Source organism: Gallus gallus, chromosome 4 (assembly GCF_016699485.2).
Source record: "Gallus gallus isolate bGalGal1 chromosome 4, bGalGal1.mat.broiler.GRCg7b, whole genome shotgun sequence".
In the NCBI taxonomy this organism is placed as follows: domain Eukaryota; kingdom Metazoa; phylum Chordata; class Aves; order Galliformes; family Phasianidae; genus Gallus; species Gallus gallus.
In genome coordinates this window covers 60,121,656-60,139,170 of record NC_052535.1, presented here as the reverse complement: position 1 = coordinate 60,139,170, position 17,515 = coordinate 60,121,656, and the positions used below count along the sequence as shown (strand labels likewise).

The following is a 17,515-nucleotide window of genomic DNA, read 5'->3' as shown; positions in this document are numbered from 1 at the left end:
CATCAAGATGACTGGCTAATGGACAAGTAAAACTTCTGGCTTTCTCACTCCATGTTCACAGACAAATGGTAGCAACAGACTTTGAAGAGGAGAAAATGCATGGAGTCCAACACACACACACAAAAATCACATCATCAGCAAAACTATAACAGGTCTTTGCAGCATAAGCTTACTTCTGTTAGCCTTCACATCTTGTCTTTCTCTTTGGTATAAAATTACTCTGATTTTTTCCTCTAGGCTTTAAAACATCTGGGACAAGAATTACCACCTATGCTCATATTGTAGCTATCACAGTAAAGACTTAAAATAGATTAACGTTCTCAAAAGTTACTTCAATACATCCTTTTTTGTATTGTCAATTCTGTTAGATTTTACTGGCAATAGCTTACTTGCTAGAATATAAAACATTTTTATCTTCTTCCATGTGGAAAGGCAAATATTGCTCAAATACCCTTTTGTGTTACCATCAGAAAAAAAGGTTTAATTCATCTAACAGAGAGAAAATAAAGTGAACAGCCAAGGCAGGACAAACATTCTCTTTGTCAAATGAGAGTGACAATGCTAAGAGAGTTCAGAAATTGCTTTTGAAGTGATTTTGAAGTAGATATCTGTATCTACTAACCTAGATGATTGGGCTAGACTATTCACAATATAACCATCACATCAGGTACTTCTGACCTACTGATCTCCTTCCATTTAGTGCCTAAAATTCAAGCAGCACAGAAACTCTTACTTTCATTACAACAGAGCAGAAGTGGCTGTACCCCATCTTGATCCCTCTTCCTGAGACAGAAAAATATAATAATATTTTACAGTAGGAGGACTACAACGTACAAGGCTTTGCAAAAGAAATATTAGACAATTTCAGTAATGGAAACATCATTGTTACCTGGTTATGGATGGCAAATGAAAAAGCATATGAACATACCAACAATTCTTTGATTAATTCTCTTATTTCCTTGTGTCCATGCTTCTCAGCTATACTTGCTGGAACATCTCCATCTGTATTGGAGATTTTACAAGCCTTTGCAGCCTCGGGATGCTTGAGTAGAACTGCTGCGAGGTTCTTTAATCCAAATCTGGCTGCACAGTGAAGGAGAGTGGGAAATTCTTCCAAATGTCTATCTGTGTAAAAAAAAACCAAAGCTTTCAGAAAAACAGTTTTGCTCTTATAAATCACCTGCCAGCTTCTATTACAGAAGTATTTTGAATATTAGTGATACTGATTAACAGTTTCTCAAACTGTCAGTACAGAACTGGCACCAAAAGAACAATTACTGCAAATGAAATATTTTGATGTATATATATTGTATTTATTTTATGACTATGATTTGTTAAAAAAAAAAAAGTTGGAAAGACCACTAAGATCATCTAGTCCAACCATCAAACTACGTCTGTGACTACTCAAGTCACTCAGCACAACATCTACTTTTTTCTTGAAAACCTTCAGTGATGGTGGCTCTATCTGCTCCTGTCCTAATACCTCACCACTGAGAAGAAATTTTTCCAAATATCCAACCCCAACCTCCCCCACATCCTTTTCCTCCCTGCAGCCTGCAGTGATGCATGGGGTTTTTGTAAGTTAAATGCAGGACTCCGTACTTGGTCTCATATAACTGGCTTCAGCCCACCAGTTCAGCCTACCCAGACATACAAATCACATGCATATCTTAATAAAGGATAATTAAACATAATTAAGAGATCCCTCTCTTAAAAAGAAAAAAAAAAAAGAGGGAGTTCAGTCTATTAAGAAATAAGTTTCCTTGCAAGGGAAAGAAAATCCTACAGCCAAGACATATTTTTACAAAGGTGTGTATTATCTAATGCTTTAAAAACATTTTTCATCTGAGAAATCTGAAAGTACTGTAAAACTATGAAAAAGTCCCTATGCATTCATATTACAATTCATTTCTGAAAATTCACATGACTACAAGAGACTTATAAAAAACAACTTGCTTAACAACAATGAAAAAAATCAGAGTATTAATGGATGGATCAGACAAAAGTTTTCAGGATTTATCTGAAATAGCACGATATTCATTTGCATCACAATCTGTATGCTTCACCTTTGAGAACTGTGACAAAGCTAAACAGAAGTACATTTGTAATTTCAACACTTGGTCATGTATTAAAACTCTGAGAAGCCACAGGTAACAAATGAGAGTCTAAACATAAACAGTATTTCCCTCTGCCTTCATACTGTACTTTCTAATCACCTGTTGCTTGTTGTGTTGTGATTTGTCAGTGAGAAGTGCATACTCTGTTTTCAACATGATCGCTGTTAGATTCTATTGCTAGTCCTTAATTCATTTGATACTCCATCTCTATCTGCCCTCTCCACACTTCCAACGACTTACTCCCAGAACTTTTTTCTTGAAGAGATCCAGTCTACTTCACTGTGCCTGCAGAGAATCGATTTCATCACCCTCACTACTCTTTTCTGAACCTTTTCCATCTTTAATATAACTATTCCGAGACAACAGGAGAACTGCACATGACACTCAACTTATGGGTGAACTATGTAATTTAGGCACTGCCATAATTATAACCTGTGGTTTGTTCTCTATTCCTTTTCTAATATTTCCTAATTTCACTTGCTTTTTGATCTGCTACCTAACAACCAGTTGATTTTATCATGGAACTGTACGTCTCACCCCTGAGTGCTAATAGCTTGCTCATAGCCTCTCATTATGTGTGACAACATAGGATTCTTGTGTCACTTCATTTTTACCTGCACTGAATATCATCTGTCATCTTATGGCACAGTTTAAATCTCACAAGGCCTTTCCCCACTACTTCCCAAGCAGCCCTTATCCTTACTACTCTGAATGCTTTGCATTATTAGGCTTGGTTTTTTTCATGCCATCTGCCCCTGGGTATTTGGACAAATATTCAGCCATAGGCAACCAATTACCAAATTGATGATGTTTGCAGAATCAAAAAGAATAGCAAGAAATTATTTTAATTATCAACATTATGAACATTCAAAAAATTATGCAATTCAAACGTCACGGAATTTTTATTTTATTGCAGTTTATAATAATTGCCTAGTCAGGTTCCTAGCAAAACTAGGTTTTGGCATCACATTCACAACTTTTAATACTACAGAACTGAAAAAATGGCATGCTGCTGTCAGAAATCCCGCTATTTTATTTATGAATAGTGGTTAGTCCTGGTAATCTCTAGTCCCACCAATTTTTTGCTATTAACTTCATGATTCTTTCAACTGCAGCCCCTTTCTTCTTGTCTCCCAATCAGCACTACAGTTTCAAAATCTACAGTTTCTTTTAGAACAAACACTGATACAAATAATTTCTTTAGTTTCTCTAATACATCTGGTTTCTCTTTCAGTTATTTTTCTTGAGCTCTCCCTTATATCCCAGTCCTTATGAGACAAGCAGATTGTACAGCACATTTTATGTTATACATCACCTTTTGAAGTATAGAGGTAAGGCTGACTGGCTTATAGTTTCCTGGATCCTCCTTGCCCTTTTTGAAGACTACATTGATTTTTATTTTTTATTTTATTTTTTAAAGATAAGTAGATCACCAGCTGGGATTAGGAAGCCCCTGACTTGTCACAAGTTATTGTGACAACCACCATGTGATGTTAATGAGTTTACCCACTTAAAACAGTTTTTAACACCCTGCTGTGCTAAGCCATTTTAGGAAACTCAACTAGCAGTTTCTGGCATTTTAAGACTGATGCCAAAGTTTGGCATGGGCCAAAGTTTTCCAAGTCTAAGTGATAGATACCTTCAAACTGTTGAGTATTTGAGGCCACCTGGATACGATTGCCCTGTTATAAATGTTATACATATATAATTGCCCTGGCTGCTGTTCCCTTCAGCCACCTCCTTAAGACTTTAACACCCATTTCTGTGTGTGGCGGTGGTATCAGTAGTCATTCTGCATAAGTTAATGGCTTTGACACCCATGCAGTGAGTCAGAGATACTTTTGGATCTGATCTCCCAGAAATTCCTCCCCTAACAACACATTTAACTTAAAAATATAGTAAAGTTAATGACCTCAAAAGAGAAGATTGAAATCTAATGGTCTTTCTTTTTGCTCTCATTCTGTAAAGAGGCACAAGTGGCTGTTTAAATGCCACCCAAGTCACTGGATAAAGGTAAAGAAGGGACCTCTACAAATTATAGCAAAGTCAATGACAACTACACCTACCATTATCAAAACAATTAAGAACACCACACTGAAAGATCTAATTTTTTTTAAATTATAATTGTTTGCTAAATTGCCAATTCAGAGTTAAGTGCACTCCTATGACAAATGAGATGTTCCACTGTATAGAACTTTCTACCTTACCGTGTTTAACTCTTGTAACTGAAATGTTGCATTATGCACAGTAACAATACTATAATTTATTGAATGCACACATGCTCAAGGCAGGAAAGCATTCATGAACTTGCAACTTTGTCGAACTGAATTTGGGAAAACTAGTGGAACTTTTATCAGTTGTGAAATTGAACAAACAGTATATTTAAGTTAAAAAAAATACACAACTGAACAAAAGTAGTAGTTACTGGAATAAACAGAAGTTAACCACTTTTAGCCCATTTTACAGAAGAACATTAATGGAGAAAAGCTGCCATCGTTTGACAGCTACACTGAGAACTCAAAAGCTGGTGATAGTGGTGATGCACTCATGGCTGAACAAGAGGATCTTAGTGATTTTTTCCAACCTTAATGATTCTATAAGCAGGAACAGAGACAGTGACCACATGGCTTATTTTTAAGTTCATTAAGGTAACTTCCTCAGCTAACTCTGAAAGTAGTGCTTGCTCTTAAATGCTTTAGCTGGCACACACAAGGTTAAATGGGGGTTGCAGTATTGTGCTGTTATAATCCCTTCCCTGCTCTTCTCCGTAGAGCATTCTGGAACACCTCAGCTATAAAACAGAGCATAAAATCTAAAATTACTTTATTGTAGCACTGTCTTAGCCTGTGGGAATTTTCATAAAATTGCAGTAAGCAAACAGAACAGCCTACAGTTAGACTTCTGCAGACTTTTAAGACATACTTCTTTTATTTCTCAGATTACTGATACAGGACATTACTTCTATTAGCAATCCAAATAGACATTTAAGGTGATTTCTACAGTGTCAATATCAATTAAACCAAGGAAACACTTAAAGCACTTTTTTCCTCTCCCCTGTCTGTTTTTTCACCTCTTGCTTCACTAGCAGCTAGAAACCCAAATTCATTCTTTTGAGACTGATGATTCAGATTGAAAGAAAGAATCAGAGAAATCAGGAGAAAATTTATGTTGCCTGTAATGTTAGGTGACAAAAAGCAGTATTTTCTATAAAGCAAGTAAATCACAATTTTAAAGAGGCCTCAGCATATGAGTTTAACTAGAGTAATGTTAACAGATAGCAGTCAGTTCACTGAGAGAGCTTCCTCAGGTAAGCTGTTTTTTCTTTGACCTCAGAGATGAACACACCAAGAACTCACAAACCTGAAAATTCAAGATTAGATTTAGAATTTCCACAGCTCAAGAAGAGTTCTGAAATACCAGCTTGGATTAGTTACCGTGTTTTGACTGGAGCCTTTTACCAGACTATAGAGGAATAATCTGCATATTAGGTATCCTGAAAGCAGATTTGCACAGAAAATACAACATTCAGGACAGTATCTCCAGCTTTAGTTACATGCTTCCACAAAAGATGGAGGAGAAGGCATCTCATTACCATCACAAAAAAGCCAGACATGCTCTTAGACCTCCTTTTTGGTTAATATTGTAATGTGAACCACAACATTTTTCCAGAGGCTTCTACTCAGTCTATCAGCTTTCTCAGCTGACCAGGCTTCCAATATTCTCCTTCAGAGGTCACACCTTCAAATATCATTTATTATATAAACATCTTCTCCTTGATAAGCTGAAAAAAACCTCTTTATCTTAAATAAAGGAATGCTAGTAGGTAAAATCCATGTATAATCCTACATACATTTTGATAATCTTCTTTTTGCACATTCTTTTATGAACATTGAAACATTATACTTTTGTCTCCTTTAGATGTTATTCAAATACACAAAACAATAAAAAAGGCACAGTTCAAATCTGAAACGTGCATTCTATCTCTATCAAGCTTTTACACATACAGCAGTTCCAACAATATTTTGCTGGTACTTGATTTACATTTTGATGACTACAGTAACTATTATAATAGGATGTTTCACCTTAAACAAGCTACTGAAAACTATCTTATCCTTGGAAAATATACCAATGGCTATCATCTGAAATACTGGTTTGTAAAATAAACAAAACAAGAACAGTATGAATGTCCTTTTTTACCTTTTCCAATCTTTCAAAAATCACTGGTCAGTACTTAGCCAAGCTCACAAGCTTGTGCTTGAAATGCATTGGCTTTTTGGCAAAGGATTACAGGTTGATAATCATTATTTTCCATATTCACAAGTATGCCTAGATCTAAAGAGTTCCCGAAGAAGCAGAAATTCTTTTTTATTCCCAACAGAATTAACATTTCACATTTAGAATAGTGCTCTAATATGTCTTATACACCTCTGTCCTGCAGTTTTGCACAGATACGCAGCAAGGGTAGGTATCTCACTTAACACCATAATTTCTTGCTTCTTCCAATCCAGATTGACATTTAAGCTCATTTTTAGAATGCAAAAGGAGAAAAATCATGTTTATCTACTACAGAGGGGTGAAATTCATCATCAGAAAAAGCTTACTAAAAATGAGAGGAAGCATGACACTAGTCACAGCAGATATTACCTTGAAAATTTGTTATATTTGGTTATGAAAATTATTATGTTGTACACTCAACACACTGAGTTTATTTTCCTCTCAAACTCATAGTCTGGTTACGCAAAACACAAGTCAGCCAACAACTCGAGTACTTCTTCCTTAACTATTTCAGAAAGGAAACTTGCAGTTTCTTAGAAAACCTGAAGTTTAACTTCATCTGAAGTAACATCATAATGATGTTTTTCAAAACAAACTAAATAATCAACTACTTGATTTATTGTAATACAATTTATATCCTTAAAAAATGGTTAATTAATTCAACCAAGCCCTCCAATAAGCAGTAGTTCCTGTTGGTACACTACTGAATTGTATATACAATGCATTTACTTCACAGACAAATCCAACTTTAATTCACTATACATATACTTCAATAACGTAATTATCTTTTGGCCAGAATAAAGTACTGGTAACCATTAAGTACACAATTACTGAAATCAATGCCAATGCCTAATGGTGTTCTAAGTTCAAAAGCAACACATTCTCCTCAAACAATTATAATAAAAAAATTGATTTTCTCTGTTAGTTTGAAATAAGAGTGTGAAGTTTGAGAGTACTGCAAAAGAGCAATTAAGAAGAAAAATAGTACACACACAATATACAGCCACCTCATCATGCTTCTTGTTGCCTGTACTCTCTGTATAAGTTTACTGAACTGAAAAGCTGTTAATTTGAATTTAATCCAAAGCTGATCAAACATCCAGACAAGTCTAATTATGTAAGTACTGACTCATGAAGTAATGGTTTACAAAATACATTTTTTCATTTCTGCCTTGGTTATATTGTCTTTATCATGGATTTTTGCACTTCACCAGCAGTCTTAAGTATTTAAAGATTGTCTTATTAACATTCATAAGTAAAAACCATTGCAGCAGTAACAAAAAATCAATGCAAAAAAAAGAAGGAACTCACTAGGTTGTTGATAGTGATGCTCTTCACCTGGGGATGCACTGAATCCACAAGTAACTATCTTGCTTTCCAGTAACAAAGTCAGAATGTTGTCCAGCTTCTCCACAGATGAAAACTTCAAAGTCTGTTGAAAAGACAAATAAATAAAAAACTGCATAACTTTATCCTCAGGTTGCTTGTGAATCAGATTACTCAAAGGAAAGGCTGAGCAACCTGGGTCTGTTCAGCATTGAAAAAAGAAGATGGAGAGGAGATCTGATCAATGTCTATAAATATCTAAGGTGCGGGAGGCAAAGGAATGAGGCCAGAATCTTTTCAGTGGTGCATGGTGATAGGACAAGGGGAAATGGCCACAAACTGAAGCACAGGAAGTTCTGCACAAATGTGTGTAAGAACTTCTTCACACTGAGGGTGACGGAGCACTGGAACAGGCTGCCCAGAGTGGTTGGGGAGTCTCCTTCTTTGGAGATGTTCAAGGCCTGCTTGGACAGCTACCTGTGCAGCCTGGTCTAGGGAGCCTGCTTTGCACAGGGGTTGGACTACGTGATCTCTAGAGGTCCCTTCCAGCCCCTACAATTCTGTGATTCTCTGAAGAGTAAGGACAGGAAGATTTGTATGACGTGGTCCAATAACCAGAAGCTGTTCTGACAGATGCCAGTTACCAATTAATCCAGGGTGTCATTATAGCAGTAATTCAGGATGAGTTTAAGGAATACAGTAGCACTCCATTACTGGAAATCCTTACATTTAGATTGTGTGCTTTGCTAGGTAGCAAACAGCATCAGTTCCATCAGCAATGGCCTAACATTGCTAACAGATTAAGAAACTGATAGCAAGCAATCAGTTAGACGAGCTTCCTACAAAGTACTTAGTCTTTAGACAAGCAAAATCCTGACTGCTATGAGAACACTTACTGATTGCCTAATTCTGTCTAGACAAAAGGCCAAGATCCATTCCTAATTACTCTCAAGGTAGTCATAATTAAATGCTACTTTTCCTGGTGTGATGAGAAGTGTGATTACAGGGATTCAAACAGTAAGAACTAAGCACTAGAGAGCTAGCACAGTCTGAGCTGCACTGGGCATCAAAAGAAACTCAGCAACAGCAGAGAAGCACTCAGAAGGATTTGGTTTACACTGCTCAGGAGTCAGTAACCTTGCATTAAATGTTTTGCTTCACATATCTGAAGTGTTTCTGGACAAGACAACTCTGGATTGCTAACAGATATCTGTAGACATGCTTAGTATATATAAACTTAAAAAGAAACTCGGTGGCTGACAATCTGAGGAGAAAAGGAGAAAGATGTCTACTGATGGAACATGCAGTTTAATTCCTAATGCTGTTAAGAATTTCTTTCTTATTCACTCTTATGTGATCAAAAAAATTGAGTACATTGTCAGGATAATATTTTTGACCGAGTTCTACATGAATGATCCAGAAATTGGTGACAAGTTTGTGCAGGAAAGAGAGTTACTATCAATAAAATATGATCATTCCTTTTTCCCATAACCAAAATTGGCCAGTATTAATTTTTATATATAAAAAACATTGTATATAGTATCTTGTGATTTATTTATTTCTACATTCATACTCTCTGTACTGTAACATTGCATATTTTCTATAATTGTTACCGTGACTTATTTTAAAAAAGTACAAAAAATTATTGTACAAGGAAAAAAACACAAACAAACAATGCCTCCTTAGAAAAGAAATGCCCTGAAGTATGATCTAGAATAAATTTTTAGTATTTTTAGTATTTTTAATTTCCCTTTAAAGAGGTAGGGACATTCTCCCTGTTCCAATAAATAAATAAATCAACAACTACCTTTCCTGAAATGCCTGAGGAACAGTTTCATACAGAGCATATTTCAGATTGTCTTGCATATAAAAAGCCATCTTCTTTCAGCAAACACTCAAGGTTATCCCTTCCAAGGTTCTCTGCTTTAAATAAGAGCAGATGCAGGAACCTCTCCTTCCCCTTTTTATTCAGGCAGAAACCTGTGGGAGGAGTAGCTTGGAAACGTATAGCACTGACTTTGAACTTAGATAATCAAATTTACATGAGATGGAGCAAGTTCTTGAAATGAGAAGAGCACGCAATTTCAGAAACTCACAGCAAAACTTTCAAGGTCATAAACAGTTACTTGGCTTACCCAGACCTAGTGAGTTCACTTTCTACAAGATACGGAAACTAGAATGTTTGACCTCCCAAAAGGGCCTGAGTTGAATGAGAACTATATTTCTAATGCTTTAACAAGCCTGCCTTACAATGACCAGGCTATCCATTCCCACAAATTTAAAGGCAGGCACAACATCCTTCTTATACACAGTTATCACAGTGAAATTTGCTTCAAGTTTTCTATCTCAATTGTTTTTTCTCTTCCTCCAGGGATCTGAAATCTAATGGCTCAAGCACATGATTTAAAAAGCTATCTTGTAAATTGAATCATAATGACTAGATTTGTTCTTCCACTCTACAAAAAAGACATGGTAGGACAATCTAGCTTAACTGTTACAAAAATATGTATACTAATACCTTCCATCTCACACATTGGAAAGCCTGTCCCACTACGTCCGCCTGGTTATTTGAAGTAACAGTAACTTAGCAGAAGTAACAGTGACACAGAACTAACAGTAGGACCACTCTATACTATCCAGTTGAAAGGAGAGAGCTCCACAACAGAAGGGTCATCGCCTACCTCTACCAGGAAGGACTTTAGTTTACAGATCTTACTCATTCCTGCCTCGCAGCTACATTTATGTATTTTGATATGCCCTCTATAACTCTCAACAGGTCTAAAGACCTCAGTCTTCCTGAGAAATCCCAGTAACACTACGCTCAAATCCATGCTGAAAAGCCACCAGGAATAGGGCAGCATTTCAAGTTAAGCATGCTGCAAGGATTACCACTGAGACAGTCAGAAATTTGTGAAAGCCCAAATTTTATCTGAAGATAGATTTAAATCATGGCAGAAAAGGAGTAAAAGTGCTGTTTTTCTGACTGTGTACCCCTGGGCATGCTCTTCTTTCCAGGAGCCACTCAGAATTATGCCAGTAAGTTTCTAGACAATTCTTCCTGTGCTAAGGCAAAACCTTATAGCCCAGAGAAGCCTTCCCTTCACTGTTAGTCCTCCTACATGCCCCAGGGCTCTCACCAGAAGTCAGTCCTTATCTAGTACCTCCACTCCACGCACAGGCACTGTCTCCAGCCCCCACCCCCTTCTCAGAGCAGCAGGATATGGCTGTGAAGAACAGAGCAGCCCCGAGTGCTATCCATCATACCCGTGCATCACATCAAAAACTTTGTTAAAAAAGGAAAAGAGCAAGCATAGATTTTGCTGCTTTTATCAGTGAGATGACCTACATTCTGTAACAACTGCTAACAAAATCCTGAAAATGTGTGCCACTGTAACAGCATTCAGACAGTAAATTAACATATTTTTCACTGGCTTTAGCAGTACTAACAAGGTTACATTTACATAAAGATGAACTACTTCAGTAGTTCTTATGCATCAGATACTGCTTTACTTCAATATATTCACTTCAATATATTACTTCTTCCAGAGAGCAAGGGCTAGGGTTCAAATTCAGCAGGCCTTTCTTACAACTTTAGCCACAGATGGAATATGGAGAGATTTCATATTTAGAGGAAAAGAAATAAACATTTTCAAATAACAGCTACTGACGTGGCATAGAAGATAACAATATTAAAAGCAGTTTCAAAGGCAGTATCTTGGGGGATCAGGTAAAGGTAGGTATGTAATATCTCCGCAAGTCATACAGCTAATTCTCACAAGTTTTAATAGAAAAGGGGGCAGTTTGTTTTCATTTTTCTTTTTATCAATAAACACTGTAACTGGGATCTCATTTGATGACTAGGAGAAAAAAAATCTCCAGGGGTTCTTGAGTTGGGGTTTTTTTTTGTTGTTGTTGTTTGTTTTTAATCATGGGCCCTCAGAATTGTATAATTTAGCCAACATTTCTCATAAAGATCTGAATCTCTCCGCACATTCTAAGTCACTCAAACTAAAAGGAACCTACCACCTTCAGTAATAAGGGCATAACCTTAGTTTCTTTTTATTGAAAGCCTAACAAACGTACCAAAAAACTCCCAACACTAAATAATTGAATCAATAGTTGCATTTGGTAGAAAGTCTGAGAGAAAAATCAATACAACATGCAGATCCAGCAAAATGTTCAAATGAAAAGTTGATAAGAAGTTTTAAAAAAAGTTTATGAATTATAAAAACTTTAAAATCAGTCTGTCCAGTAGGTTACTATAAAAGCACAAACTCTTTGGAAAAGTTGCTTCAATGCAGAACTATGTTAAAGTGGGAAAACTAAGAAGTGATAGGCCTTCTGCCTACATCTAGCCTCATGCGTTTTGATACAAGTGTGTTCAGAATTATGATTCAGTTATAACAATCCAACTCTTCCTACTTCAATATAAATTTTCAGATTGCTTTCTTCCAAAACTTTTGGAAAGAATCAATTCATTTTTACTCCATTTTCATACATTGTCAATATTCGTTCGGCTGCTTAAAACGTCTTGCGAATGTTAAATACTTTTATAGGTTCTTACAAACAAGGAACATAGAAAATAACAATCAGATGAAGCAAAGAATGTCACCCAAATGTGATTTGCAAAATAGTAGAACACATTTTCTCTTAACTGTAAGCACTGCTCATCTTTAATTCCTACCTAAAAATAAAGAACAATTAATAGGAGCAGCATTGCTGTACCTCCCTGGTGTCCCACTGAGGAGTATGAATTGACCTGACCATCAGTGAAAGGAATGGATAACTGTAAGTCTACTTGTTTGGTTTACTTACTTGGGTTTTACTGGTGGCCAAAGTGGAGAAGAGGACAATAGTATGAGTGTTGATATCACCTCAAAATTGCTGCAAGAGTCAGCAATACAATGACAGCATTTTACCAAACCATTGTATGCATTACTGTAGCAATTTCCTTGCATCACAGAATTTTAATAAGGATTACAAGCATTTCTGAAAATCTTGAACTTTTATTTGAACTACAGAATGACACTGCTTTGATCAACAATTACTGTAAGCTTTTCTATTTTATTTTAATTTTGTTTTCTATTGTGTTTGATTGTTACTTTGCATAGATAAACCACTGTTGCCCCAGGATACTTTTGCAAATAAGCTGATAGTCTCAAAGGTTTTAATTATTCTAGTTAAATAAAAGTTACTACTACTCCTGCTACTTGATGGGAATTGTAATTAGTACCAAGGCTGTTTTGTTTTTCCTTGTGTGAACACATTTTTTAAGATTAAGTTAAATCATGTTCTGTAAATTGCATCTTTACAATGTATCTTATTGCCATTAAATCAGGTTTACATGAAGGCTTAAAGTATTTAAAAAGTCTGTGGAAATAGTTCAGCTACCCAGCCAGTTAATATACCTCGCTCCATGGCCCAGTGGGGACCATTAAATACAATGACAAATCTTCCAGCAAACTTACAGAAGAATTACCATTAGAGTACTTTCCTGCAAAGCAGCCATCGCACTGTGTGGGTTGTAAAACCCACTTGCATATGAAAATTTTATCTGGTTTTCCAGTTGCCGACACAACAAAATTAAGGCTGTGGCATACAGTGCCTCCTCATTTAAATTCTTTTTTATTATCGAGATGAGTAAAGGCATGCAAGTTTTTAAACATACCTGATAGTGATAACACTACAGTTGTATTTCCTGGTGCCACAACTCTGCACATAACTATGTTTGCATTTGTATAGAATTTGAATTGCATGTGTCTTACTAAATATTAGGCATCCTGGTTAAATGAAGGGCCAGACTCCCGAACAACACAAATAAATCTCCATTAGAATAGCAGGTGTGCTGTAGATATCTAAGTTCCCATGCTAGTTATATTTTTTCATCATTAAGACACGCTTATATGTAAAATTTTAAATAAACCTGTTAAAAGCTTACTTCAATGTCTCTTGTAAGGATTGATATTATAAAGATTTTAAGAATGTGCTTGTACTTAGAGTTACACTATCCTTCTGTGCAATGGCCTGTTTGCTTAGAGCAAAATAGAATTGTATTTACAAACAATCAACACTCATCCTGAAAAGAATACAAATTATGCAATAGACCATTTTTTATTAATCTTTACTTTTTTTTTATGAGTATAATGCCTTAGGTAGTATATAAGATAGATTTGTCACAGGAAAATGAGACTGTCTTCATTGAAAACAGGGACTATTTTGTTCTGGCTTTGCAATTACAATACAGACATCACAACAAGTTTGCTACAGCTACACACCATGCAACAAATGGTACTTAAGGTTCTGTCCTTTTTTAATAAGTGTTTTCTTATTATTTTTTTATGTGCTATTGGCAAAGGATGCTGTAGAACACTGCAGTCTGCCATGCTGATCTAAAATCCAGCTCAAAACCTGAATCCTTCTAAATATATGTGAAGAATCTGCACAACAACCAGCAAACCACGTGAATGATAATTCAGCAGCTGTATGTGGATTCTACATGAATAGCAACCTGAGGCTATCCATGTAAAGTATGCCAGAAAAATACCATTTCCTAGTGAATGAATAATAATCCTCCAAATACAATATGTCTTAAAGTTACTTGTTTCTACTCATTTTAGAACAGCCTCAAAAAGAACACTGAAGGGAGAGAGACGTTGCTACTACATATTATTATTTTCATCCTCTGTAATGCAGGATGTTGTTCATTGGGCACATACAGCAAAGATGTTTATATTCTCCTAAAGCAAAAAAAAAAAAAAAAGCAGAGTCTGTTTTCACTTGCCTGTTTTTTTTAGAGCTAGACATATCAAGAGACAAGCCTCTCTAATTATTACTATTACTGAATCATTATTAATTACTATGCAAAAGTCTTTACATCATGGTGTACATTTTCTTAGCTCATGTTAGCACTTACATTCTATTTTTTTCATTAACTTTAATGCAAAAGTCAACTTACCTGACAAATAAAAGCTATTGGGTCAGCTACTTTCTGAAAGATGCGCTCAACCTCTTCTGCTGCAGTATAATATTCAATCTGTGCAGTGGTCTTAATGACACCCTCACAGTAGACATTTATATATACAGGGCCAGCAGGAAAATCTTATAAAACACAAATCAGAACAGTAGCTGAAAATATTTTACAATCCCAGACCAGAAATCTGAGAGAATGAATAAAAGAGCAGAAGAAAATATCACAGTAAATGTATAGGATTTGCATTTCATAGATGATTTAGTGTGAGCAGTTTTGTTTTTGTTGACTTTCAATCTAACATTAAAAAGCTGACAACAGAAAATGCGTATCTGTAGATCTGTATGAGACAGACTTATTTTATTGCTTCATGTTAGAAAGTAGATGAAAATGGTATACTTCCAATTTCCATCTTCCCTTTGTTGGACTGATGACCTATAATCACCTTCCTTATGTCTACAAATTAATGAAAAGCTCATTGATTACAAATTGCAATTCATCTTTTGAAACATTTTTCTAATTGTAGCCAAGGTTCTCAAAATTGAACTGGTACTAAAATGCAAAAAAGTTGCAGTATTACTGATTATTTCCATTCCAGTTGTTTACCTGGTAGAAGCAAAGGAAAGAAGCAAAAGAAAGTAGTAATGGAAAGAGGCATTTGTACAATCTGTTACTTAAGTATGACTTGCTCTGTGTATGCAGCATGAGGCCTCTTTATTAGAACGTTTTATAATTCATTGGAATTCATTGTGCCAGGCATCCTGCTGTACCATACCAGCACTAGCACAGTTCTCTTAAAATTCTAACTCTGCCCACTAAAAGTGACAACACTGCAGATGGAGAAGAGTAATAGGGCCAAATAAACTGAATGAATAGAATGTTAACTTAAATTACTTAAACGGATAGCTGCCCAAACCTTTAAAATGTTTTTTTAAAAAAAAAAAACATTTTTCTTATAACATTAGATTAGCTAGACCCTCAGTATATGAAGTTATTCCAAAATATTTCCAGATTTTACAGCAAAGACTACATAGAAAAGTGTTAAAAACATTTAAGAAGCGAAATAAAACGTGGGCTGCAGCTCTCTGCCACATTTTTAATAATATTTTATTCACTGTTCATATTTTATTACTTCAGCCATCATTGAAGCCTTACCATGATCAATAACGTTCTTACAGACCAACTCTGGAAGAACTACAAATGAGGATTTGAGCTTTCCTTCTTTGAAAACCAGTTTCTAATGAAAATTTACTGTTGGTGACGTACTTCCTATTCAGGTCTCTGAAAACTGACTCTTCACTGTCACAGTACTAAAGAATTCGCATGACACATGCACAGTGTCTAGGTTAAAAATCAGACCAGAGAGTTACCCAAAGCAGTGCCAAGAAGCCTGTAGCCTTTATAATTTTTTTCTTCCTAACACTGTATTGCAATGGTTATAAAAGAAAATATTATGCAAATTTCTTTGGGAATTCACAGCATGCAGTACACTGGCAAGCTACATTATGATTACTTAGGTCATTAATGTTTTAATTCACAACTCTCAAACGGATGAGTATATAGGTGTGAGTCTTACATTGGCACTGTCCATCTCCTGAGATAAGTTGTTCTTTTTTTCCCCCCCTTGTTTATCATTTCCCAAGCAAAATGGGGAAGAATGACAGCTATAATTATGGATGGAGCAGTCAAAAAGAATTGTTAGAAATCAGCAGATCCAACTGGTACAGAGAAATGACATGAAGATGAAAAAAGAACAAAGAACAAATAACTCCTATGCCAGCAAGAATTATAGAGTGAGTATAACCAAAGTTACTGCATTAGATATAAAATGAAGCATTTCAGTAATAGAGTAATAAGAAAAGAATATTAGCTTTCCATTTTATGATGGTGTTTTTGAAGAATTTTAATCTGTGACTAATCAATGACATTTTAAGACTGCCACCTGTCATTTAACTACACAAAAAAACAATCTATTAGAACCTAGTTTCCCATAAATCACAAGGCTTTGCCTCTCTGCATTATTAATAAATGTTCTGCATGCAAAACCCATGTACAGGAAACACCTACAAAGCAGTAGGAAGTGAAACTACTTATAAAAAGTGAAGGGAGTAGAACATTTTCTGTTTACTTAAAGTAATTATTTTTTTTCTTACCTAATGCTTTCATGTACTTGACCTTCTTATTCCAAGAGGCTGGCTGTGTCCTAATTCGTTGATTATCTGCTATGAATTCAATTTCTAAAGTTTCATCATCTATTTCATCTTTCAACAAAATGAATATTTCACCAGGGTTCTATAAAATTAAAATGTGTTCCCATTAGTCCTTCACAAAATTGTACTGAAATTGTAAAACGCAAACTGAAACTTAAGTTGGAAGAGAAGTTCTTTTACCAGTACCTTCATGTAAAAATATCATAATACCAAAACATGCTGCCATCTCAATGTTATCCTTTAATTTTTTTATATATAATAAACGACAATATTAATCTTATGTTTTAAATTCAGCTTAGTTGACAACATTCTAAAACTTTATTTTAAATGCATATGCAAGTATCATTACATTTTCCTATGACAATTCTACTGTACAGCCTAGAAAAATGACATTCAGCTGAGTGCAAACCTAAAATACTTACAAGGCACCTAAATTCTTAAGGCAAGCTGACAGGGAAGTAAGATGGAAGCAACAAATAACCTGAGCCAGTAGTTTTCTATTGCCTCCTGAACCAGAGGGAATGCTACTCTCCTAGAACTTTACTGATTTCAACAATGAAATAATGCGTGTAAATCACATTTGATGCATAGATAAGATGCATGTATCAGTTTTAACAGTG

The 17,515-nt window shown here is 35.4% G+C and overlaps 1 protein-coding gene across 3 annotated transcripts in view; it reads right to left on the bottom strand.

Annotated features, from left to right (window-relative positions):
- BANK1 (B-cell scaffold protein with ankyrin repeats 1) overlaps window positions 1-17,515 on the bottom strand; it is a 131,354-nt gene that overhangs the window by 78,460 nt on the left and 35,379 nt on the right. For all 3 annotated transcript variants that reach the window (XM_015285617.4, XM_420665.8, XM_046940858.1), the window contains exons 4-7: window positions 16,839-16,977; window positions 14,674-14,816; window positions 7,704-7,824; window positions 929-1,125 (exon numbers count right to left, since the gene is read on the bottom strand). In XM_015285617.4, the coding sequence (XP_015141103.3) occupies window positions 929-1,125; window positions 7,704-7,824; window positions 14,674-14,816; window positions 16,839-16,977 (600 nt within the window). The remainder of the gene's footprint in view (window positions 1-928; window positions 1,126-7,703; window positions 7,825-14,673; window positions 14,817-16,838; window positions 16,978-17,515) is intronic.